Here is a 25,137-nt window from a genome sequence, read left to right as displayed (position 1 = left end):
ACAAACAAATGGGACCTAATCAAACTTACAAGCTTTTGCACAGCAAAGGAAACCATAAACAAAATGAAAAGACAACCCTCAGAATGGGAGAAACTGGACAGCTACATGTGAAAGAATGAAATTAGAACACTCCCTAACACCATACACAAAAATAAACTCAAAATGGATTACAGACCTCAATGTGAGGCTAGACACTATAAAACTCTTAGAGGAAAACATAGGCAGAACACTCTATGACATAAATCACAGCAAGATCCTTTTTGACCCAGCTCCTAGAGAAATGGAAATAAAAACAAAAATAAACAAATGGGACCTAATGAAACTTAAAAGCTTTTGCACAGCAAAGGAAACCATAAACAAAATGAAAAGACAACCTACAGAATGGGAGAAAATATTTGCAAATAATGCAACCAACAAGGGCTTAATTTGCAAAATATACAAACAGCTCATAGAACTCAACAACAAAAAACCAACCCCAACTGAAAAATGGGCAGAAGATTGGGATGGACACATACACACTACTATATATAAAATAGATAACTAATAAGGACCTACTGTATAGCACAGGGAACTCTACTCAGTACTCTGTAATGGCCTATATGGGAAAAGAATCTAAAACAAGAGTGGATGTATGTATATGTATAACTGACTCACTTTGCTGTACAGTAGAAACTAACACATTATAGATCAACTATACCCCAGTAAAAATTTTTTTAAAAAAGAAAAATGGACAGAAGACCTAAATAGACATTTCTCCAAAGAAATACAGACGGCCAACAGGCACATGAAAAGATGATCAACATTGCTACTAGAGAAATGTAAATCAAAACTACAATGAGATACTGCCTCACACACCAGTCAGAATGGCCATCATTAAAAACTCTACAAATAACAAATGCTGGAGAAGACATGGAGAAAAGGGAACCTGCCTACAGTGTTGGTGGGAATGTAAAGTGGTACAGCCACTATGGAGAACAGTATGGAGGTTCCTCAGAAAACTAAAAATAGAATTACCACATGATCCAGCAGTCCCACTCCTGGGCATATATCCGTGCAAAACTCATCTAAAAAGATACATGCACCCCTGTGTTCATAGCAGCACTATTCACAATAGCCAAGACATGGAAACAATCTAAGTGTCCATCAACAGAGGAATGGATAAAGAAGATATGGTACATATATACAATGGAATACTACTCAGCCATAAAAAAAGAATGAAATAGTGCCATTTGCAGCAACATGGGTGCAACTAGAGATTATCATACTAAGTGAAGTAAGTCAGAAAGAGAAAGATGAGAAACAGAAACAGACTCACAGACATAGGGAACAGACTTGTGGTTGCCAAGGGGGAGGAGGTTGGGGTTAGCAGATGTAAGCTATTATACATGGACTAGATAAACAACAGGGTCCTACTGTATAGCACAGAGAACTATATTCAATATCCTATGATAAACCATAATGGAAAAGAATATTAAAAAAAGAATATATGTATAACTGAGTCACTTTGCTGTACAGCAGAAATTAACACAACATTGTAAACCAACTATACTTAAAAAAAAAAAGGAAAGGAAAGACACAAGACAAAGAAATGCAACATATGTCCCTAGGTTCTGGCAGTGGGGGAGGAATATATATATATATATATATGCACATATATGGTTATAGTTATAAAAGACATTATGAATTATTAAGGCAATTGGTAAAATTTAAATATAGGCTACAAATTAGATGATAATATAGTGCAATGTGGTTCCATAAGATAAGGGTTCAAGGACATAATGATGAAGTACTTAGGAATAAAAAAGGGTCATGGGCCTGAACCTTATATTGAAATGGGTCAGCAATAGTAACGACAACAATAACAAATCTATGTATTTAGAAAGAGAAATAAAGCAAATATGGCAACATTAACACTTGGTGAATCAAGGTAAAGGGTATATAGGAGTCTATTTTACTACTGGAATTTTTCTGTAACTTTGAAATTTAAATAAAATTTAATGAAAATCCTTTCCAACAAAAACAAACAAAACAACAACAAAAACAAGACCTAGCCATATGCGGCCTATAAAAAACTCACTTCAGATGTAAAGATGTAAAGAAACCTGGGGTAGCTATACTTATATCAAACAAAATAGACTTTGAAACAATGACTAAAATAAGACACAAAGGCATTACACAATGATGAAGAGGTCATTCCAATAAAAGGCTATAACATTTGTTATAACATTTGTAAGTATTTATTCACCCAACATAGGGGCACCTAAATATATAAAGCAAATATTAAGAGACCTAAAGGGAAAAATAGATAGCAATACAATAATAGTAGGGGATTTAACCATACCTCACTTACATCAATGGATAGGTTATCCAGACAGAAAATCAATAAGGAAGCATGGGACCATATATTATGTCAGATGAACTTAACAGATATATACAGAACATTCCATCCAAGCACAGCAGAGTACATTCTTAAGTGTACATGGAACATTCTCTAGGATGGAACATTCTCTAGGATAGATCACATATTGGGCCACAAAACAAGTCTCAGTAAATTTAAGAAGATTGAAATCATATCGAGCATCTTTTCTGACCACAGTGTTATGAAACCAAAAATCAATTTCAAGAAGAAAACTGGAAAATTCACAAATATGGGAATATTTAATAACACACCAGTGTGTTATTGTACACACTACAAATGGATTGATGAAGAAATCAAAGGAGAAATCAAAAAATACCTTGAGACAAATGAAAATGGAAATACAACATAACAAAAGTTACGGGATGCAGCAAAGCAGTTCTGAGAGGGAAGTTCATACAGATAAATGCCTGCATCAAGAACAAGAAGGGTCTCAAACAAACAACCTAACTTTACACCTCAAGGAACTAGAAAAAGAAGAACAAACAAAGTCCAAAGTTAATGGAAGGAAAGAAAGATCACTGCAGACATAAATGAAGTAGAGATGAAAAAAATAATGGAAAAGATCAATGAAACGAAGAGCTTGGTTTGTTTTTGTTTGTTTTTTGAAAAGATAAACAAAGTAGACCTTTAGACAAACCCACCAAGAGAAAAAGAGAGAGGACTCAAATAAAATCAGAAATCTATGAAGAGACAAGTACAACTTATACCACAGAAATTCATAAGACTATTGAAAACAATTATATGCCAACAAATTGGATAATCTGGAAGAAATGGATAAATTCCTAGAAACATACAACCTACCAAGACTGAATCATGAAGAAACAGAAACTCTGAACAGACCAACAATGAGAAAGGAGATTGAATCTATAATCAAAAGTCCCCCCCGCCCCCCCAAAAAAGCCCAGAATCAGATGGTTTCTCTGGTGAATTCTACCAAAGATTTAAAAAAAGACACCAATCCTTCTCAAACGCTTACCAAAAAATTGAAGAGGAAATCACACCCCCAAAATTATTTTACAAGGCCAGCATTACTTTGATACCAAAGCCAGATGAGGACACTACAACAAAACTATAGACCAACATCTAATGAATACAGATGCAAAAATTCTCAACAAAATATTAGCAAACCAAATTCGACAGTACATTAAAAGGATCATACACCATGACCAAGTGGGATTTATCCCTGGGTTGCATGGGTGGTTCAACATATACAAATGAATAAATATGATGTACCACATTAATGGAATGAAAGAAAAATCGTATGATCATCCCAATAGATGAAGAAAAAGCATTTGGCAAAATTCAACATCCATTCATGATAAAAACTCTCAACAGAGTGGGCATAGAGGGAACATATGTCAACATAATAAAGGCCATGTATGACGAGCCCACAGCTAACATCATATTCAATGGTGAAAAGCTGAAAGCTTTTCTGCTAAGATCAGAAGACAAGGGTGCCTACTCTTGCCACTTTTGTTCAGTATAGTACTGAAAGTCCTAGCCAGCATAATTGGGTGAGAAAAAGAATAAAAGGCACACAAATCAGAAAGAAAGTAGTAAATTTATCTCTATTTGCAAATGACCTGGAAGACTCTACCAAAAAACTGTTAGAACTCAATGAATTTAGTAAAGTTGCAGGATAAAAACTCAACAAAAATCTGTTGCATTTTTACACACTAATAACAAACTATAAGAAAGAGAAATTAAGAAAATAATTCCACTTACAATTGCATCAAAAAGAATAAAATACCTAGGAATAAATTTAAGGCAGTGAAAGACCTGTACGCTAAAAACTATAAATAGCACAGTGATGAAAGAAATTGAAGATGCAAACAAATGGAAAGCTATTTCATGCTCATGGACTGGAAGAATTAATATTGTTAAAATGTCCATACTACCCCAAGCAATCTACAGATTCAATGCAATCCCAATCAAAATTCCAATGGCATTTTTCACAGAAATAGAAGAAAAAATCCTAAAATTTGTATGGAACCACAAAAAAAAAGACCCCGAAGAGCCAAAGGAATCTTGAGAAAGAAGAGCAAAGCAGGAGGCCTCATGCTCCCTGATTTCAAACTGTATTACAAAGCCATAGTAGTCAAAACGGTATGGCATTGGCATAAAAACAGACACATAGATCAACAGAACAGAATAGAGGGCCCATAAATAAACCCTCACACCTGTGGTCAATTAATTTACAACAAATGAGGTAAAAGCATACAATAGGAAAAGAATAGTCTCTTCAGTAAATGGTGTTGGGAAAACTGCACAGCCACATACAAAAGAATGAAACTGGACCACTATCTTAAACCATACATGAAAATCAATTCAAAATGGATTAAAGACTTGAATGTAAGACCTGAAACCATGAAACTCCTAGAAGAAAACATAGGGGGTAAGCTCCTTGATATCAGTCTTGGTGATGACTTTTTGAGTTCACACCAAAAGCAAAGGCAACAAAAGCAAAAATAATCTGACTACATCAAATAAAAAGCTTCTGTACAGCGAACAAAACCATCAAGAAATGAAAAGACAGCCTACAGAATGGGAGAAAATATTTGCAAATCATATATCTTATAAGGAGATAATATTCAGAATGTATAAAGAACTCATACAACTCAAGAGAAAAAACAATCTGATTAAAAAATGAGAAGATCAATTAGACATTTTACCAAAGATATACCAATGGCCAACAGGTACATGAAAAGGTGCTGAACATCACTAATCATCAGGGAAATGCAAATCAAAACCACAATTAGGTATCACCTCACATCTGTTTGAATGGCTGTTATCAAAGAGATAAGACATAACAAGTGTTGGTGAGAATATGAAGAAAAGGGAACCCTTGTGCACGTGCACAGTTTTAGTGCAAATGAAAAATGGTGCAGAGAACAGACTGGTGGTTGCCAGAGGTAGGGGATGGGCAAAGGTGGTCAAAAAGTACAAAATGCCAGTTATAAGTAAGTCCTGCATGGGATATAATGTACAGCATGGAGATTACAGTTAACAATACTGTACTGTATGTTTAAAAGTTGCATGGCAGCATGGATGGACCTAGAGAGTATCATACTAAGTGAAGTAAGTCAGACAGAGAAAGACAAATATCATATGATATCCCTGATACGTGGAATCTAAAAATATGATACAAATGAACTTATTTACAAAACAGAAGTAGAATCACAGACATAGAAAACAAATTTATGGTTACCAAAGGAGAAGGGGGCAGGGTAAATTAAGAGTATGGGATTAACAGATACACACTACTATATATAAAATAGATAAACAACAAGGCCTTGTGTTTATTCTTGTGATGAGAACTTTTAAGATTTGTAACTATGTGATGAATGTTAACTTATTGTGGTAATCAATTCGCAGTATATACATATTTCAAATAATTATGTTGTACACCTAAAGTTAATACGTTACATGTCAATTATATCTCAATAAAAATTTTACAAATGAATAATAGCTACTAATTTCAATATCTTTCATCACTATTCAACACTAACCAACTAGTAATCAACATCCTCATTGTACACCGTTAATATATTAAAGAACTTAAACACAGCATTTTTATGTAAAATTGAAACCATCTACCCCAAATCATAATTTCAAAAAGTCACTGAAGGTAAATATCAGGTACTGGATAGATCTTTTTTTTCTTAAGAAAAACTAGAGAAAGGCAGGAATGACCAAGTAGTCACACATCAAGTTGGAAATTGGTTAAAAACAAAATATATGATTTAGATAAGTAATCCAAAAAAAAATAGTGGTGGGCATATTTGCTCATACACAGCCCCCTTTTTAAGACAAAATAATGTTCTAATACACAGCTTCCTTTTGTATAAAGAGAAAATAGTTTGCTTGGGTGTAAACAAAATCATAGGTGTAAGGATTCTTGTGTCTCAGCTTACATCAATTCTGGCTAAAGTCACTTTTTAAGCAAGTAAAACCATTATCATCATTTGAATTGAGGAACGAGAAGTGAGTTACATATCATCCTGTCTAGAAAGCCTAAAACCATGGTGAATTTCAGAAGACTTAAAGAATATCTGGCCTATAGCAAACCATTTCACTTCTTTTATCTCAGATTAAATTGAGTCATCTCCTTTTTCCTTCACTTCAGCAGTGTCTATCATATTATGCTATATCAGAGTGCTATTTTAACTTTGACTATGTCTTTCCTTATTTTGAAACATTCATTTTTTTTAATGTTTCAGTCATTTCTTTGGACCAACTTCAGACAAACCATGAAAACTAGGGCCAATAATCCAAAAAGGATTTTTATGCATATCTGTGGGAATCACCTCAGAATATAATCAAATTGAAGTGTTAATGCTAAAGAATTGCCATTACTTAAGTTAGAAATCCCTGAACCATTAGCAGTGCTATTTGAGCAGGCAGTGGACCAGTGAAGTAGGGATGAGGGCTGGCCAAGTTCCTAGTGTACACAGTTGGGACTCAATAAATATTTTCTTGAGGCTTTTTTTTTTGTGGGAGGAGGCCTGTGGTCACCAGTATTGTTGTTAGAGTCAGGAACATTTTTGGGCCGCCTATAATATTATAGCTACATATCAGCATATGATTAGATAACCCATAAATATTGGTATCTTGCTAGTTCGATGCTTTAAAACAGAGTATATCAATCAGCTATTGCTGTGTAACAAAATAATCGGAAAATTCTCAAGTTACGTATTTTTCATTCATGCCATCTTGTTGGTTGATTGGAGTTGTGCTGGAGCTCAACTAGGCTGGACTCCAAGTTGTGGGTTGGGGTCAAGTCTGTTCCACATGTCTCTCATCCCCCTTGGGTCAGAAGACCACTGTACCATGTACTTCTTACGGCACATAAGCACAAGACAGCAAGCCCAACCACTTAAGGACATTACAAGCCTCTGCTTATGTCATATCTAACATTCCATCGGCCAAAGCAGGTTATGTGACCATGTCCAAATTCCTGGGCCAGAGAAGCACGTTCCCCCCAACACTCAGTCACTTTACTTTGTAGGTACTGGCCTTCTTCTTGCTCTTCTGTGAGCAAGCCAATCACACTCTCCTCTCAGAGTCTGCATTTCCTATTGCCTCTGTCTCATGCACTCTTCCTTCAAATATCTACATGGCTCCCACCCTTAAGTCCCTAACATTTTGGCTCACCTGCCCCTTATTAATGAGGGCTTCTTAGACTCCCCTTTCCGAAGAGTCTTCCTCACTGCCCCTCCCTAACCCTCTTTTCTGAGGCCTGAGTGCCTCCATAAGAATGTGAATTCCATGGAGACAGGGCTTTTTGGTTGTGTATTGCTATAATCCCAGTACTCAGAACATTGCCTGGCACATAGTTGGCTTTTGATAAGTACTTGAATATATAAATAAATCTGTTTTGAAATTTTTATGGCTTTTTTTTTTTAACATTTAAAATCTGGCTCAGTATTGAATAGTCCAGTGGCATTACTTTAATTTCAGGTGTCATTTAGCGGTTTTCACTTTTCCAGTATAATCTCACACAGAAAATATTAGGCCTTAAGCATTTTTCAGTGGTTGATTCACTTCTTACTCACGCATATATGTGATAATTCTGATTTCCACTTTTAAAGGAGATTAGTTAAACCCAAAGGAGTTTTAACTGTGAAAATCTTGAGAAAAGAAGAAAAGATTATACTTTACTTGTTTATTTTCTATGTACGATGTAATAGGCCCTCAAAAACTGTTTGAAGGATACATGAAACTGCCATGAAAGTTTCCATTAAAACAAAGAAGCCAAGTTTACATGTGTACTTGGACACTTACATTTGAGACTCACAGCTGATAGTTATGACTGGTTGACATAATTAGGTTTATACCGTTTTTTGATCCTTGAAGTAATTCAGGGAGAATAATGTCAGTCACTTCATTGAACTGTACCTAAACCTTAAGACAGTACAGTTGAGTTCCTAGAGCTCCGGTATGAGCTAATTAAACTGTCAGAAATATTAACATCATTGCTCATGAGTGTCTCTGTTGGTTCCAATTTATTCTATAAGGCATACTATCACTAAAGTGGACTTGACACCATTAAAAATGCCTCGTGTTCCCCAATTCGGCAAAATTTTGCATTGGTAATGGAACAGAGATGTTATCAACCCTGCAGCTGTCAGCATCCAGTTCCTTCTGGCAATATTTCATTCATTCCATCCTTTCCAGATGATGGTAGTTTAAAACCACAGGCAAGGGGCTTCCCTGGTGGCACAGTGGTTAAGAATTCGCCCGCCAATTCAGGGGACACGGGTTCGAGCCCTGGTCCGGGAAGTTACTGCATGCAGGGGAGCAACTAAGCCCGTGTGCCACAACTACTGAGCCTGCGCTCTAGAGCCCGCGTGCCACAACTACTGAAGCCCACGCGCCTAGAGCCCGTGCTCGCAACAAGAGAAGCCACCGCGATGAGAAGCCCACACACCACAGCGAAGAGTAGCCCCTGCTCGCTGCAACTAGAGAAAGCCCGCACGCAGCAACGAAGACCCAGCGCAGCCAAAAATAAATTAATTAAATAAAATAAATAAAATTTAAAAAAACCCACAGGCAAAAAGAAACTAAAGATGCTGAATTTCATTTTTTCACTTCTAAAGGCATAAATATCAGCAAGTAGCATGTGCATGTGGATGGATAGATAGATAACCTAACTTCCTTTTCACCTTATAACCTGAATAGCAATCATTTCCTGTCCTTAGTACTTCAAAGAGAGTTCCTATGGTATGTTACCAGGAGACTCACAGAATCAGAGGGGTTTTGTCTACCCCAGGTCCTTAGCCCTCCTTTCTAATAATGGTATACAGCCTCACATCCACCTAAGATATGATTTTGTCTAAATGGTGAGCAGTGCCAAGGATTCTTTTAGCTTGTGCTTTAAGAAAGAAGGATGAACACTTGGTAATAAATGCAGGATTATAATCAGAGATGAAAATCCAAGTGGCATAGACCAAAGGAAATGACAAGCATATTTAAGTCATTACATCGCTGGCTCCCCAGTCATTTTCAAGTCACATGTGAACCAGAGGTTGTCCTTAAGCGTGTATATTTTTGTTGATCTGCTGAAGCAAGGTCTTGTTTTAAATGGAAGTGGCAATGTACTCAACAAACAGAGCTTGAAAAGAAGTTATTTTCACTGTTGGAAGATTGAATGTTATGAAAAATTAGTTTCAAAGGACCTTCAAAGTTCAAAACAATTTTGTTTGCACTTAAGAAATTTCTCCCTTACTGCAAATGCTGTTTGAGGTGTATTTCTTTGACACATGAATAAACAGTCGAGACACAGATCAACAAAATCTACAAGGAGACTCCCATCCCCAGAAGAAGACCATCCATCCCTAAACTCCCTTCCTTCCAAATCATCTTTCTCTCCTCACATAAACAAATGCTCAAAAATTTTTTTAAAAAGTTCCCTTTGTAAGCATCTAAAAACATAATTATGATGAAGTAACCCCATAGAACAAATAGGAAAGGAACATAACTTCCCAGTATGTCCATATACACAGTCCTTAGAATATCAATATTTCATTTCCTATATAGGGCACATACAACTTTTATTTCTCCCTATTACATTGGACTTTAAAGGTACTTGAGTTTTCTCTGTATTTTTTGTTGAATGTCAAAGTAAAGAATGGAAAAAATACCTCAGTGTCTCCACTCCTTACCTTACTAAAGTGAATGCAAAATGTCACATGCTTCTTTTGTGTTGAAGAGACACGCTGCAAATGTGCGATAATCATCTTTTATTACAAAGAAAAACATTTCACGTTTCTTAATGGGGCGTAAGAAACTTACGGCAACTTTAACTTCTAAGCAGATACACAGTTTTCTTTTCCAAAGATAATGACATAGATAAATCCCTGCATGAAATTCTTTTTCCCGTGAAGGAACTGTTCCCTAATTATTAAGCTTGAGGGGTCATTTTTATTTACGTTATTTATGAAGGAGTGAAAATGAATTAATAATGGATTTTTAAATGGCGTCATGAACCTTTTCTCTGGTATCTGTATTTTCTCCTTAAGTGTAATTTGCCATTGTTTGTGTTTGCTTTCATTAAGGTGAGGAAGATCTTCTCAGTCCTCCCCAGGACACAAGCACAGGATTAGAAGAAGTGATGGAGCAACTCAACAACTCCTTCCCTAGTTCGAGAGGTAAGCGCCACTACCCAGAAGTCACTCAAACTTCCTGGAAGTAGGCCACTCGTTTCCATACCCAACCAGCATGTGTAGATAAACAGGTGCTGACAGAATGCCAGTTTGGGATCACTGTGAGAAGATTTTGTTTTCGAATGTGAATTTCTGGTTTGGAGTATTTTGAATTCAAATACCTGTGTAATCAAGATGTTTCTAGAAATAAGAATACTAACTTATGTTTATAAAGTATCGATATCTTCCTTGCTTGGCACATTAGTCTGAAGAGTTATTTATGAGATAGCTTTTACTTAAGAGCAGTTATTAAGTGACTTTTACAGACGAGGAAATTAATGCCCTGATGGTGCCTTTGCCAGGGACATACAGCTACTATGTGATACAGCAAGGTCTGTGATATGCCTAGCGTACAGTGGTGGTGGGAACTCGGGCTTGCAATCTCATGCCTTTTATGTATATTTGAAAACTGTATATTACCCCATCATTTAAACATAAGTACAATTAAATCTCTATGTACTAGTTCGTTATTTTTTTCACTTCCTTAGATAGAATACAATTTTCACAAAGGAAGACACTAATATTATTTAATTTAAATGTTAATATATCTTAATATTATTGAACATTAACATTATTTTTCCCATCACTTTGACTTTGAATATTTTGCCCCTCATACCAAAAATACAGCATTTTACCGCACTGAATTTTCCTACCAGCCAGTATGAGCTTCAGATGCCTTACTTCATCCAAGGAGCTATTTTGCTGCTATTGTTAGTGTTTTGGAGTATTTCTAGTGGTTCATTGCCCTAACATAAGACAGGTCACTGACCCACCCCCTTCAGTGAATAAAAAGAATGGCAGACAGCATGGACGCTCGAGTCAATAACATTGTATTGCAAGTGTGAAAGTTGCTAAGAAAGAAAATCTTCAGAGTTCTCATCACAAGAGAAAAAATATTGTAACTTTGTATGGGGACAGATGATAAATAGACCTATGGGGTGATCATTTCACAGTGCATACAAATGTCAAATCACTAGGTTGTACACCTGACACTAATATAATGGTGTATGTCAGTTATACTTCAATTAAAAAAAAAAAAACAGACTGGCAGCAGTCACCTGTGAGCAAATAGAGGGATAATCTAGAGAACCAAGGGTGGGGGCGGGGAGCACAGGCTTTGTGGCCAGTGATTGGCACCCCTAATGGGCAGCCAGGGAGGGAAGGGCGGCAGAGAATCTGGCTATTTGTTCCTCTCCATAAGGGCAATGAGGAGGGTGCTTTGAGTCCTGTGTTTTTCCTATCTTTTTGTTCAGTGTCAGTTAACAATGGCCATTTCCCAGCTATTTCATGTGCGAGTGAACGTTGTGTGGTGCACATTAAAAGCAATAATGTTCTGATAGAGCGTTGCTAAGGAACCGTCAGGGGAAGCTAATTTTAAATGTCTGCACCAGCCATCTTTTCACCGCTGAGCGCCTCTGATGTGTTGATTTTAACAGATAAAAGTCTTCTGTCTTCCACCCACCTCCTTATCCCACACCTGCCAGCCTCTTCTCCATCCTGTCTTCACTGTCTCCTCTCCCAAAATGCCATGATTCATAATGAGAAGACCACATGCTGGTTTGACGTAAATCAAACACATTCACCTTGATCCTGCCAGCTTTTGCTAGCACCTACTATGTACCAGCGGAGGTGTCAGGGATGCAAAGTAGAAATGCCAAGTTCTTTGCCGTCAAGGTGCTTACGGTCAGTTGGGGATGCAGCCTTCCCGAGAAGTTCATATCACAGCACAGTAGTATTACTGCTGTAATGGAGACGTCTATGACATGAGAGAATCCTAGAAACCCCCTTCTAGATAAATAGGAATGGCTTAGCCTCAAGCAGAGCAAGTGTCTTCCTCAAGATCACACAGCTACTCATGGGGCCAGAACTTTGGGCCCCGCGTCTCACACACATTTCACTGACCCCAGGCTTTCCCTTGAAGGTCATAGACATGCGTCTCCTCCCTGCTCCTTGACCTGAAAAGTTGTTGACCTGCTCTGTGGGAAGTTAGTGGCTGCCCTGGGCATTTCTTTCACATCTGAACAACTAGAGTCTATCAGAGGAGAGGCTACAGCAGCGCTCATGGCTCTGCTTCCCCAGCGGCTGCTGTTTTGTACTGGGTCTCTGGGCCATCCTAACTATCTTAAGGTGAGATCTTTGCACCCTCTCCTGGCATCCCCCTTTTAGAGTCCTTGAAGCTAAATACCACATGGGTATGAAAGATCAGAAATATACCTCCTCTGATATGGTATTTGGCAGTCAGCCTCTCTGATGTTATATTTACTTGTCCGATGTTAATTTACTTATATGGAAAACCTAGGAAACTCTATTCAGGCCGCCTGGATAGTGTTTACTAAATTAGTGCTTATGGAAGCATATCATCCCCTGAGTGCGAATTTGAGTTCTCAAATAGGGGATAAGCAGGCTTTGTCTGATACCAGTTCCATTAACCAAGTTCCTACTTACTCAGTAGTACCCTGGTGGCCTGAGAGAATTCATTCATTTTCCTGAAGAAAACAAATACACAAACAAACAAAATACACATAATGAGAGTAGATAAGGTGCTAGAAGAGCTGGCTGGTCTTTCTGTGATGCTATGACCTGGACATTTTCTTTTCTTTTTTTTTTTTTTTTTTTTTTTTGCTACTTCCTCCCAAATTATACCTTATCATAGGCCCCTTATGATTCTGCACCCAATTCCAATGTGTGGGGTTCTTTTCCCACACCACCAAACAATTCTCATATACCAGCTGGGTGTCCTACAATTTAACTCGATTCTGACTCTGTCTGTCTACCCAGAGACAGGATCCGATTCCACCGGCTAAGGTCTCAGTCCCACAAGACTGCCCCTCCCCTCCTACTTCAGAATGCCAATTTTAAGTCCAGGTTGTTAGCTGGGCTTCTGACCCACTGCCTATAGACTAGAGATTCCAACAACCCCCTCTTTTGGTTCAATTAATTTGCTAGAGCAGGGCACAGAACTCAGAGAAACATTTTACTTACTAGATCATGGTTTATTATAAAAGGGTACAACACAGGAACAGCCAGATGGAGGAGATGCGTAGGGCAAGGCATGGGGAAAGGGTGCAGAGCTTCCATGCCCTCTCTGGGCACACCACTCTCACCACATCTCCACGTGTTCACCAACCCGGAAGCTCTCCTAACCCTGTCCTTTTGGGTTTATAAGGAGGCTTCATTACATAGGCATGATTGATTAAATCATTGGCCACTGGTGACTGAACTCAATCTCCAGCCCCTCTCCTCTCCCTGGACATCAGCGGGTAGGACTGAAAGTTCCAACCCTCTAATCACTTGGTTGGCTCCCCTGGCAAGCAGCCCCCATCCTTAGGTGCTTTCCAGAAGTCACCTTGGTAACATAACAAAAGACACCTTGCTGCTGCTCATCACAGGAAATTCCAAGGGTTTTAGGAGCGCTGTGCCTGGAAGGGGGACGAAGACTAAATATATATTTCCTGTTATAAATCACATCACACCTATTTCTCCATAAATTTAAATGGATAAAAAGTCTTGTCATTGTAAAAATAGGCTGATCATCGATGCACTCTAAAAAGTGGTTTTTCAAGCACGTAGACCCCAGACGGGTTGGAACCAGAGGTTGATGATGCCGACTCCCAATTACCTCACCACCGACCAATCAGAAGAGTGTTCATGAGCTGATCACACACCCCACAAACCCCCTCCCTCACACTGTCTTTATAAACCTTTCCCTGAAAGCCTAAGGGGAGTTTCAGGGTCTTTTAAGCACTAGCTGCCCTGGACTCCTTGCTTGGCCCCCTGCAATAAAGCTATTCTTTTCTACTTCACCCAAAAAATAAAAAAATTTTAAAAAGTGGTTTTTTGGATGCTTTATTTCTAACTAAAGGCATTTTTTCATTGTGAAAGAATGGAGAATATATATATATATATGGTAGGATTTAGTGGGAATATCTTACCAATTAGTAGGTATGTTAAGTTGATATTAAGCCAAAAATCTTGAGATTCTTAACGTCTCAGGATTAGAGACTCTCCCAAATTGGAAGGGTCTTGAAAGTTCATCTTAACATCTTTGATGTTCAAAACAGTGGCTTTTGACCTTTTCTGACCATTATCCATAATAAGAGAAACATTTTACATCTTAAACCGGGGTAAAGATATAAAACAAATTATTTGCGTATGTATGTACACACAAATATGTACGTACCCACCATATATACACCACACATATATGTATATAGTCACGTATACATACAAAGATCAGAAACAAAAGTTTCATGAAACAATACTTTACTATGTATAATTCACACTGTTTCTCTGTTTTCTTTATTTAAAAATAAAATGCTGGTTGCAACGCACTATATTGATTTTCTGATCCAGTTGTTTAAAAATACTGATCTAACTGATCTCAGTTTTCCTTGCCCAGGTGGATATCTTTTTGACAAAAATTATATTTTAGAAGTTTTATTACCACGGACGTTTCTGCCAAGACCTTGCTAGTATCTTAGAGAACACTGTATTTTCAATCTAAGTCTGCATCCACGTTCCCATTGTTGTGTTACAAAAAATGAAGTTCATGCTTGCTACAGCTGTTTCGGACAGCTGTTTTAGTAACTTAAAACAGATGTTTGAGCCAGAGGTCTGACATTTAGTGGAAATGTGCTGTTAAATACCACCTCATGGTTTACTTAACCCTGCTAGATAATCTCCCACAGAGGAAAAGACGTTTTTTAATATTATGTTTTTCATAAATATAAAGCATATAGGTAGGGGAGTTCTTGTGTACTTTAAATTCACAACTTTTTTGTTACCCTTTCCCACAATTTTGACTTAGCGCTAAGTCTTCAGGTATCAGCTAATCTTCACCTTTCATTTCCACTAGAAGTACCTGGATGCCCAAAGAAGTGAAGAGCCTCGTTCATGGCTATTCAGCAGGTTCGATTAGGCTTCAGCTCTCTACCTTGATGGCCTTGCTAAACTGTTATACAAATTAATAAAGGAGGCTGCACGCTTCTCCGCTTAGTGATCAAGTGATAGCCAGCACTGTCCTTCCTCGTAGCCACTATAAACCGCAGGGAGTTCAAGGTGTGAACGTGTGCCTGTTTAGCTTTGCGAGCCTGTCATCTTTTCTGATGAATCTCTAGCTCTAGTTAGTTATTCACAACCACCTGAGGAGCTTGAGGGCCTTGGTGTATATTAAACACAGAATGTGAGCCAATTTCTATCTAACCTATTTAATCTACCTATATAATCTCTCCCTCTGTCTATAAATAGATGTAGAAGTTGAATTCCACTGTAATAAAAGGCATTATCTACCATAGGACACTTTGTAAATCTCCACCATTATCCTGTAGGGAGGCTACATGGGTAGAACGAACAACAAACATCGTTTTAAAATCAACTCTTTAAGCGATTTGTCCATACGTCTCTGAACATTCAGCAGTCTAACAAAGAGTTTGTTCGATGCATGTGCATTCCTGAAAGAAAACGCCTCGCTAGTGAGGGGCATGGTACTGGCCTCTGTAAAAATTAGGTGCCACTGTACATTGATTAATGATAGGATCCAAGATGAGCTCTCAGTGCAGTAAGACATCTCAAGAAGCAGTTAGCACTGTTGTGTGGGTATTGCTGCTGCCTGTATAATCTCTTACCTGCTGACCTGTGCCACATTATTTTTATCCCCAACAGCCCATGCCATCCTCTCCCCCTCATACTCCCCCCTCCTAAATAAGGCCACATACATTCTGTTAAATGCCTCTAAATTAGAAAGCCAACCGCTTTGCAAAACCTGCCGTCTTCTAAAATTCAAGTCTTGTCCGTGATTCTTTTATGGAAGCGCAACATAAAGAACAAAGACAGATGGAAGCATCCTGGCCCCCCTTGCAGGCTCCCTTTCCCTTCCCTCTCGGCTTCCAGAAAGGATTTCAGCTGTTGCTCTTTTACACCAGGGGCCGGCAAACTGCAGTCCACGGGCCAAATCTTTATAAATAAGGTTTCATCATAACACAGCCACCCCCATTCATTTACATATTGTCTAGGGGGGCTTTCTCACTCCAAGGGCAGAGTAGTTGTGGCAGAGCTGAATAGCCGCTACGGAGACTGTGTGACTGGCAAAGCCCAAAGTATTTAACTATCTGGCCCTTTACAGAGAAAATCTGCCAACCCCGACTTTACATCATTAAATTGTTGTCCACTCTAGCTCATCACATACATACAGTCACAGATTTCGGTGCTGATCAACTTTCAGCTCAAGAAAACTGCTTTTGAATTGATTTACACGTTTATATCCGTCTTCACCAAAGATCCTGCATTTTCAATAAAGTATAGCCATTTCAATCTTCTTTCACTTGTAATGAAACAGAAATCCTAAAAAGGGACTCATTATTCCTTAACTTTTTTAAAAAGTCAGTGAAGTGAGATAAAGAAGCTCATAAAGATACCCAGAAACAGTAACGTCCTGCGATTCTGACTGTGAATAATGAATTACAGCCAATCCTCTCAAGTTCGTACTGCCTGAGGAAACGAGACTTCTCCAGACCTGACCAAGCCCTTTCTTTAGACTCAGGACTCCCCAGCACACTTCCTGTTTCTCTTGATTCATTTCCTGACAGCATACTGCATTGCCAGATGGACCCCCTAACCGAAGGTCTAAGCAAACTCATTTCCAAAGAATGTGTTTTTCACATAAAACTTTTATTTGGTACTTTATTTATCGGTAAATAATTTGTTTTTAATGCTGCAACCAGCGAGCCTCTATTTTGTCAGTGTAGAAAGTATTTCTGATACAAGTAGAAAACATTTAACTCTTTTTAAACAAGAAGCGGACCTCGCTTCGTACTATGCTAATGAGCACATTGGAACCCAAGTGGCGAGGAACGATTTTGAAAGAGGTCAGGGATCACATAGCTCTGGGAGGTCCATTTTACAGAAAACATGGTTTCTGAAGAAGTACCTGAAACAAAACCCAAATCATACGCTTCATCTTCAGCAGTGTCCAGTTGATACTGAGCTCTGAATAGGCCTTGTTGAAGAATTAATAAAGATGCATAACCTTTACCATTCTAGGAACCATAATTACATTCTAAAGCTAAATCACATTGCTTTCTAACAACACTGTCCTTCCTAAGGTTCTGAGGTTTTAAAAATAGACCCAAGGACCTACTGTATAGCACAGGGAACTACACTCAATATTTTGTAATAACCTATCAGGGAAAAGACTAAGAATATATATATATATATATAACTGAATCACTTTGCTGTACACCTGAAACTAACACAACATTGTAAATCAACTATACTTCAATTTGAAAAAAAAAGAAAAATAGGCCCAAGTTACAAGCTAGACACAGCTACGAGCCCTTGGCATCCAAGCTAAAGGATCGCAGGCAAGGCCAAGTTGCCTAAAGCATCAAAGGACTCTTGGCCATGACCTAGTGGCTACCTAATTTAGTTCAGCCAGCATTTACCAAATACCCGTAGTGTCGAGGTATAGTAGAGGTATCAGGGATAGAGAGGTAGGTGAGCAACGTGTGGACCCTGCCTTCAAGGAGCTCACAGTCTTATAGGGGAGGAGAATTAATTCTACCACCAGACAGTATAACCATGAAGTACAAGAAATTTTTAAAATTTTGCTAATGAAGTCTAAAAGAATGGATGACTAATTCACGCTGGGGTTGGTGTGCACCATCAAGGATGAAATGAGGTTCTCCCCCTTCCCTTTTCCCCATCGTCTGGTATGGGCCTACCACTGGGAACACCCACAACTGAGGAGCCAATACCCTTTGTTCTCTCTCTTTTTCCTGGTTTGAGGAGCATCATGAATACCTTGACCATGTTTATTACGTCGTCAAGCATGCAGTCTCTGTACCCCCAAGAAGCCTCTGACTCGGGACAATTCAGAAGGAAGGCAGAGGCAGGGGAGGGGCATACTTAGAAAACCTTACAATGTACACCAGAAGTTTTAAACCCTAAACTTGATAAGTTTTAAAAAGTTTCTTTTGGATTAGTAGCTCAATACCTCTTCATTCTAGATTACTACTCAAATTGTTTCGGGGGGTCGTAGGTCTTCTTGGAGTGTGTCAGGGGAAAGGGAGATGCTGCAGAAGATCTCTCACAGCTCTGCTTGTATCTGATCTAAATACTGAATTGCAGACAAGAATGTTTTAGGAAGTGGCCCAATGCGAAAGCCAAAGTTTGAAAATCAGTATTTCACTGTGGAGACCCCGGAAATTGCAGGCCCAAGACATGCCAGGTATGGTCAGCGGTCCCTAATTTTCTGTCCGGTTATAAATATTAGCGTAGAAAAACTTTCTCATCAGAACCTGCTTTTCAAAAATAAATAACTGCATACAGATATAGGATTCTATAAAACAAACAAGGCCAGAGGGTCTTTGGCTGACCCTCAAGGCTCCTGGTATCTGTTGAATCATGAGGAGGAAGGTGAAGACTCATTCCTGAATCTGGCTCCGTGGCTTGCCCATAAGTGGGACTTATCTCCTTCCCGCTTTGTTTCAATTTTCTCCAGTGTCCCCAGTCCCATCATGGACACGCTCAGCTTCTATCAGATAGAACAACTTCCCCCAAGAGGATGGAGTCTAGCCTCTATGCAGTGTTCTACCTCGCATTTGGAGTGCAGATTTTTGGCACCTGAAACCAACTACTGTTTGTTTTGGTGCGTTGGTTGTCAAGTGGAGAATAAAGGGATTCTGAGATTTTTGGACAGTAAACTTGAGATTCTACAGTTGCCCTTGAAAACAATGCTCAATTTGTCAGATTTCTATGCTGTGCCAGCTTTCATCCAGTTGAACATGTGAGCTCTATGGATTCTATAAGTGATGTCTCCTGGATCATGTTATCTGTTTACACCGATTTTAAGTGTATGTAAAGGTTATTTGACTGGATGTGTCTTTTGGGTTTTTTTGTTTCTGTTTTTATTTTTTTTCCAGAAGGGGATAAATGAATTGTCATCTCAACATTTGTTTGGTAAAAGAAGCAAATTGGTATGAAACTGTATATTTATGCATTTTTTTTTCCTTTCTGATATCTCTGCCTCTTCCTCTCTCTATTATTAAAGGAAGAAATACCCCTGGGAAGCCAATGAGAGAGGTTAGTGAGATTCAGGCTCACAGCCATGGCTTCTGTCTGTCTCATCCCGCTTTCTATGTTTGGCATTTGTGTAAGAATTGTGTGCGTGCACGCCCATGTGTGTATTACACGTGTCATCATGTAAGGATGGTAGTCACCTCTCCACTTGCAGCTTATGAGGAACATTCCTCAAATGTTCACTGTCATTGTCATCACCATGACAACAGGACCAGGGGTTGGGGGAACAGGAATCTCTCTTAAATGGCAACCCTTTGTAGTCCCTAGGTTGGAATCCTGAAGCTCATCATCTGTTGCCATTTGCAACACAAACAAAATCTTCAAAATACATTTAGCCTCGAACATAACTGATGAGTCATAAAGCTTCCTTCTACTTCCAGGACCCTAGCATTTTCTGCCAGTGCCCTCGGTTTTTATTCTTCAGGGGTGACTTCATTTTTTGTTTTCTTTTTCCTGGTGCCTACACTCTTTCTTTCCCACTTTAGCTAACATTTTTTTGAGCAGTTACTGTGTGCCAAGGACTTTTCTAAGCACTTGCCATCTTTTTCATTATGTAATCTTCAGGACAAGCCTATGAGGTAGGTACTCTTATTAATCCATTTTACAGATAAGGAAACTGAGTCAATGAAAGGGTAAGCAATGTGTCCAAGGTGACAGAGCCAGGATTTGAATCCAGGCAGTCTGGGTCCAGAGCCACACTCTTAACTGTGTGCTTTACTGCCACTTAGAAAATGGTGTGTGAAAAGCATATGTCATCTCAACTTGCCCTTTAGAGGATGCTTTTTTTCTTTACTTGGCATTTTGAGCCAGAGAGAACAATAACCAATTAGGGATAAAAAGTGAATCTTGGAGTCTTGAGGGATTTTTTTCATGCCTGTTATAGGTAGGGTACAGCATTATCACTGAATGTGGTTTGGGGGTTTTACAGTAAAAGCTGCTTCATACTTCTGTTCTACCAGAAATATTAGCTAAACATTGAGTTACCTAATGAAAGGACATTGGATGACAAAGTGTTGAGTGACAGCCCAAGTGAAACAAGATTGTCCTTACCAAGAGTTTAGTATGAAGGACGCAAGAAGGAAAGCTCTCCCATGGATGGCAATAGCGTGTACTATTGTGGGAGACAGGTTGGACGGGTGGGGAGTCCTTACATGAGAAGGTTCTGGATCCTTAGCAACAGATGGAAAGGAGTAGCCACTGATTCATTTAAACAGCATACTGGAAATTCTGCCAGTGCCATGCCACGCAGGTCTAATCAACTGAACGATCCTTCAGTGTGTCTACACCAGTGCTCGCTTCCAAGGCTTGTGGGGTCCAAGGGAGGGAGTGGTGGGCTGGGAGGAGAAACAGGAAACCTGAATCGGTGAAGCATTGAATGCTCCTGACGGTTTGCCTTCTTATGTGAGACGTCTTGGGTTCATTGTGATGGTAAGTGCCCCTTAAAATTTATTTTAACGTGTGGTAAAAAGTTGCACCATGTTTTTAACCACCCTAAATATGTGTCTCTCATAAACGAATTTTAGAAAAGGCCAGCACATATAATTGAAGTCACATAGGCATTTGGAAACCATACTACCTGAGGTGTATTGTAGTCAGATAAGTTTTCAGAAAGCCAGAGAATCAAAACAATAGTGATTTTCTTTAATGCTATGAAAATACCCCAAATGTACAGTAGACCAGATATTTTTTCAAAGATTAAATTACAGAGAAGAAAAGATAAGCACATTTCGCTGCAGTATTCTGGCTTTGCTTTGGCCAATTGAGTGCTCACCATTTCTTTGGGAACGGTATTTTTTAAAAAACAGAGTGCCAGATTGCTATTGAGGTCTTGGGTCTCTGCCAGAAAGTCTCAATTCAAATCACTGCAGCGAATAACTCCCTGAGGCAGAGGTGGCATGCGAGAGTCCACGTGTCGCACTTTGCACCAACTTGGAAAAACATACAACTACCCTAATGTTAAACGCAAAGTGCCTTTCTCTTCAACAATCCTTGCTTAAGAATGGATTAAACACGTCTACAGACGTATTTTTATGTCTGCTTGTGCCTGAAGCTAATCGCAGATGCCTGCATCCTGCCTGTTTTCCAGGGCCTCTCATGCTCATAGCACGAGATTTTCATTTTGACTTTAGAAAAATCTGTCAGGTAAAGTTAATGATCTCACTAATGTTCTGCCTTACACGCATGGATAATAGAAGCAGGATACAAATCTATTTTCTGTGTCCCAATTCCCTATCTGTATGTGGTTCTATGCCTCCAGCGGGTTGAGGTATATGATTCTTTGGGGCAGTATTTAGTCAAAGAGATAGAATTTTTTTTTCTGGCTCTAAGGAAAACCTCCATGGAAAACACTGGAATTGTTACTCTGATGAAGCAGGTATTTGTAAACAAAGTAATGAAAGGCATCATATAGATACGGTGAGGTGACTCAGAACGTTCATTTTTCTAGCACAGGGATGGCCATGAGGTCATTTGTGAACATTTAACCATCTGGACAGGTTAAAGGCCACCTAACATTTTGTGGGAGTAGGTATGGTGTATTAAGAATCATGAACCTGGGACTAGAATCCGCCTGCCTATGCAGGGGACACGGGTTCGAGCCCTGGTCCGGGAAGATCCCACATGCCACGGAGCAACTAAGCCCGTGCGCCACAACTACTGAGCCTGCGCTCTAGAGCCCACGAGCCACAACTACTGAGCCCGCATGCCGCAACTACTGAAGCCCGCATCCCTAGAGCCCATGCTCCGCAACAAGAGAAGCCACCGCAATGAGAAGCCCGCGCACCGCAACGAAGGGTAGCCCCTGCTCGCCGCAACTAGAGAAAGCCCGCGCACAGCAACGAAGACCCAATGCAGCTCAAAATTAATTAATTAATTAATTTTTTAAAAAATCATGAACCTCTGACCTGGTAACTTTTTAAATAGCAGATACCCCTAGAACTTATGCCTCTTAAGAGACTCAAGAATTTTCCTTCCACTTAGTAACCGAACACCATTTTGAGGAGTAGAAGCATTACTTGGCTGTATAATCTATACATGCATTCACTTGTCTTCATTACCTTTTGAACTGCAGTCTGCATCTCCTAGCACAGTCTAAAATAGGCACTTTTTGATTATTGTCAATAAGCTGATGGAGAAAAAAAAGATTTCTTCCCTGTTTTATGTTTTGTAATACATTTCCTAGCTACCAGGAGGACTATACTATAGTATAGATGTGAGAAATAGTTGGAATTATATTTAGGTATCAGGTTGTAAGAGTCTTGGGGTTTGTTTTTACTGCTTTTATTAATTGCTGTTGAGATTGCAAGCAATTTAACATTTGCAGTTAGTCCATCTATTTTCAATGACACATGAATAATTGTACAGATTTCCCAGGGTTGCTGGGCACTCAAAAGTAGATACAAGGGAAGCCCTCTAACTTGGTGGCGTCAGTTAGATATTTGTGCTCTGAGGAGTAGCAAAGGACCCACTATGTCTTCCTGTGGTTTTTATGGTTTAGAAAAGCCAAAGATGATTTTTCTTCTTCACTGAGGGCTGCCAAACTACTGGCCCACTCTAGGCATAGTACATATGCTTTGTTAAAAGTTTTTATATGTGCAGCCTCAACCAAAATCCAGAGTGATTTTTTAAAGCATAATTAGTCCTCATTGAAACTTTCTGCACTAATAAAGCTCAAAGAGAGTTACAGACTTGGTCACCTTAATAAAAATGGCTGAACGGCATTAAAGTTAACTCCTAACTTGATCTGGTGCCATCGCTGTTTAAGTGCCTGCCTATGAGTCCTCTTCAGATCCCCTCATATATTTAAAAACGATATGTCTCTTGAAATAAATATTAGAATAGAATACCTGCCCTAGTCTATCTTTAATGTTTATAGGGATTTTAACAATTATTATGGGAATCTATAAAGTTGATACATGGCAAGGTAGTAATAGCCTAGTAAAGCATTTTTAGTTTCAAAGGCACTACTTGAATAGTGGAATGATTTCCTAATGTCCAAGAATTAAAATTAGCCATATAAAAATATGGGACGTACATGACGAGGCAAGTCATAAAGTATGTCTCAAATTATCTTACTCTAGATCTGAATTTTGCCACAAAGTACCCAGGGACGTTGTGCTGCTTTTATGCTCCGTGCTGGGGGATTAATGATAGGTCATGTCATATTATTATTAGAAGGCTATTCTGATAGTTAACCCTCATTTAGTAGGAGATCAAAAATGGACTCAGAGGCTACCCAAATCCATGCTATACATGTGGGTCATCTTATAATTAGGCTCTTGAGTAATTTGGAATGAAAAGTAATTTTTTTTCCTGAAGCTTCCTAATTCAAATGTTAATAGTGTATACAAAGGTCAATTCAAGAGTATCTTTCAACTCAAGAAAAAGCAGAGAGAAAACAGTCACCTCCGCCATAGCCTTAGACGTGAGCCAACAGCTTGTAACAGCCTTGAGATAAAGATTTCACACGTAGCGATGGTAGTGATGGTAGTGATGCCAACGGTGATGGCAGTAGAGTGGCGGCGGTGGTGGTGGTGATAGTTATGGTGATGGTTGTTTGACAGTAAAATAATTTTTAATTCAAGTACATAGTAAATAATCTCCCACAGCAAGGTGGAAAAGATACATCCCATCACGAATTGTTCCTGTTATGACAGGAATCTTGTGCTTATCCATGGAAGCCTTTTGATATATATTTACATGGGGAAGATGAGTGCAGTCTGACTTTTTTCCATTTATATGACACTAGGAGCCTGATCCAATATGAGGCTGATACTAACAGTGTGGAATGGCTTCATTAACAAGGCTTTGCTTCTTCCTGGAAAACTGGTGAAAAACCAAACTCTGTTGTGTATCCCCTCGACGCAGCTTCTGTGTTGTCTTCACCTAGAAACGGGGGATGATTTCCCAAATGACAAAGAGTTGGGGTCATGATAACTACACCTTGTGTCAAGTCTGTCTCTCTCTTTGTTTTCCAGGACACAATGTAGGAAGCCTTTTCCACTTGGCAGATGATTTGGGCAGAGCGATGGAGTCCTTAGTTTCAGTCATGACAGATGAAGAAGGGGCAGAATAAATGTTTTACAACTCCTGATTCCTGCATGGTTTTTATAATATTCATACAACAAAGAGGATTAGACAGTAAGAGTTTACAAGAAAAAAAAATCTATATTTTTGTGAAGGGTAGTGGTACTATACTGTAGATTTCAGTAGTTTCTAAGTCTGTTATTGTTTTGTTAACAATGGCAGGTTTTACACGTCTATGCAATTGTACAAAAAAAGTTATAAGAAAACTACATGTAAAATCTTGATAGCTAAATAACTTGCCATTTCTTTATATGGAACGCATTTTGGGTTGTTTAAAAATTTATAACAGTTATAAAGAAAGATTGTAAACTAAAGTGTGCTTTATAAAAAAAAAGTTGTTTATAAAAACCCCTA

At 38.8% G+C, this 25,137-nt stretch overlaps 1 protein-coding gene across 7 annotated transcripts in view; it reads left to right on the top strand.

The window, feature by feature from the left end:
- DMD (dystrophin) overlaps positions 1 to 24,790 on the top strand; it is a 2,476,968-nt gene extending 2,452,178 nt beyond the window's left edge. For 5 of the 7 annotated variants that reach the window (XM_059910880.1, XM_059910875.1, XM_059910876.1 and 2 more), the window contains 2 exons: positions 10,477 to 10,569; positions 24,675 to 24,790. In XM_059910880.1, coding sequence (XP_059766863.1) covers positions 10,477 to 10,569; positions 24,675 to 24,772 — 191 coding nt within the window. In that variant the 3' untranslated portion in view covers positions 24,773 to 24,790. Of the gene's footprint in view, positions 1 to 10,476; positions 10,570 to 19,669; positions 19,702 to 24,674 lie in introns of all 7 variants that reach the window. The other 2 variants (XM_059910877.1, XM_059910882.1) reach the window with 1 other exon arrangement.
- The last annotated feature ends 347 nt before the right edge of the window (positions 24,791 to 25,137 follow it).

This window comes from Balaenoptera ricei, chromosome X (genome assembly GCF_028023285.1).
Source record: "Balaenoptera ricei isolate mBalRic1 chromosome X, mBalRic1.hap2, whole genome shotgun sequence".
Lineage (NCBI taxonomy): Eukaryota > Metazoa > Chordata > Mammalia > Artiodactyla > Balaenopteridae > Balaenoptera > Balaenoptera ricei.
Note: the sequence above shows the minus strand (reverse complement) of the source record. Positions and strands in the feature narration are given on the sequence as shown.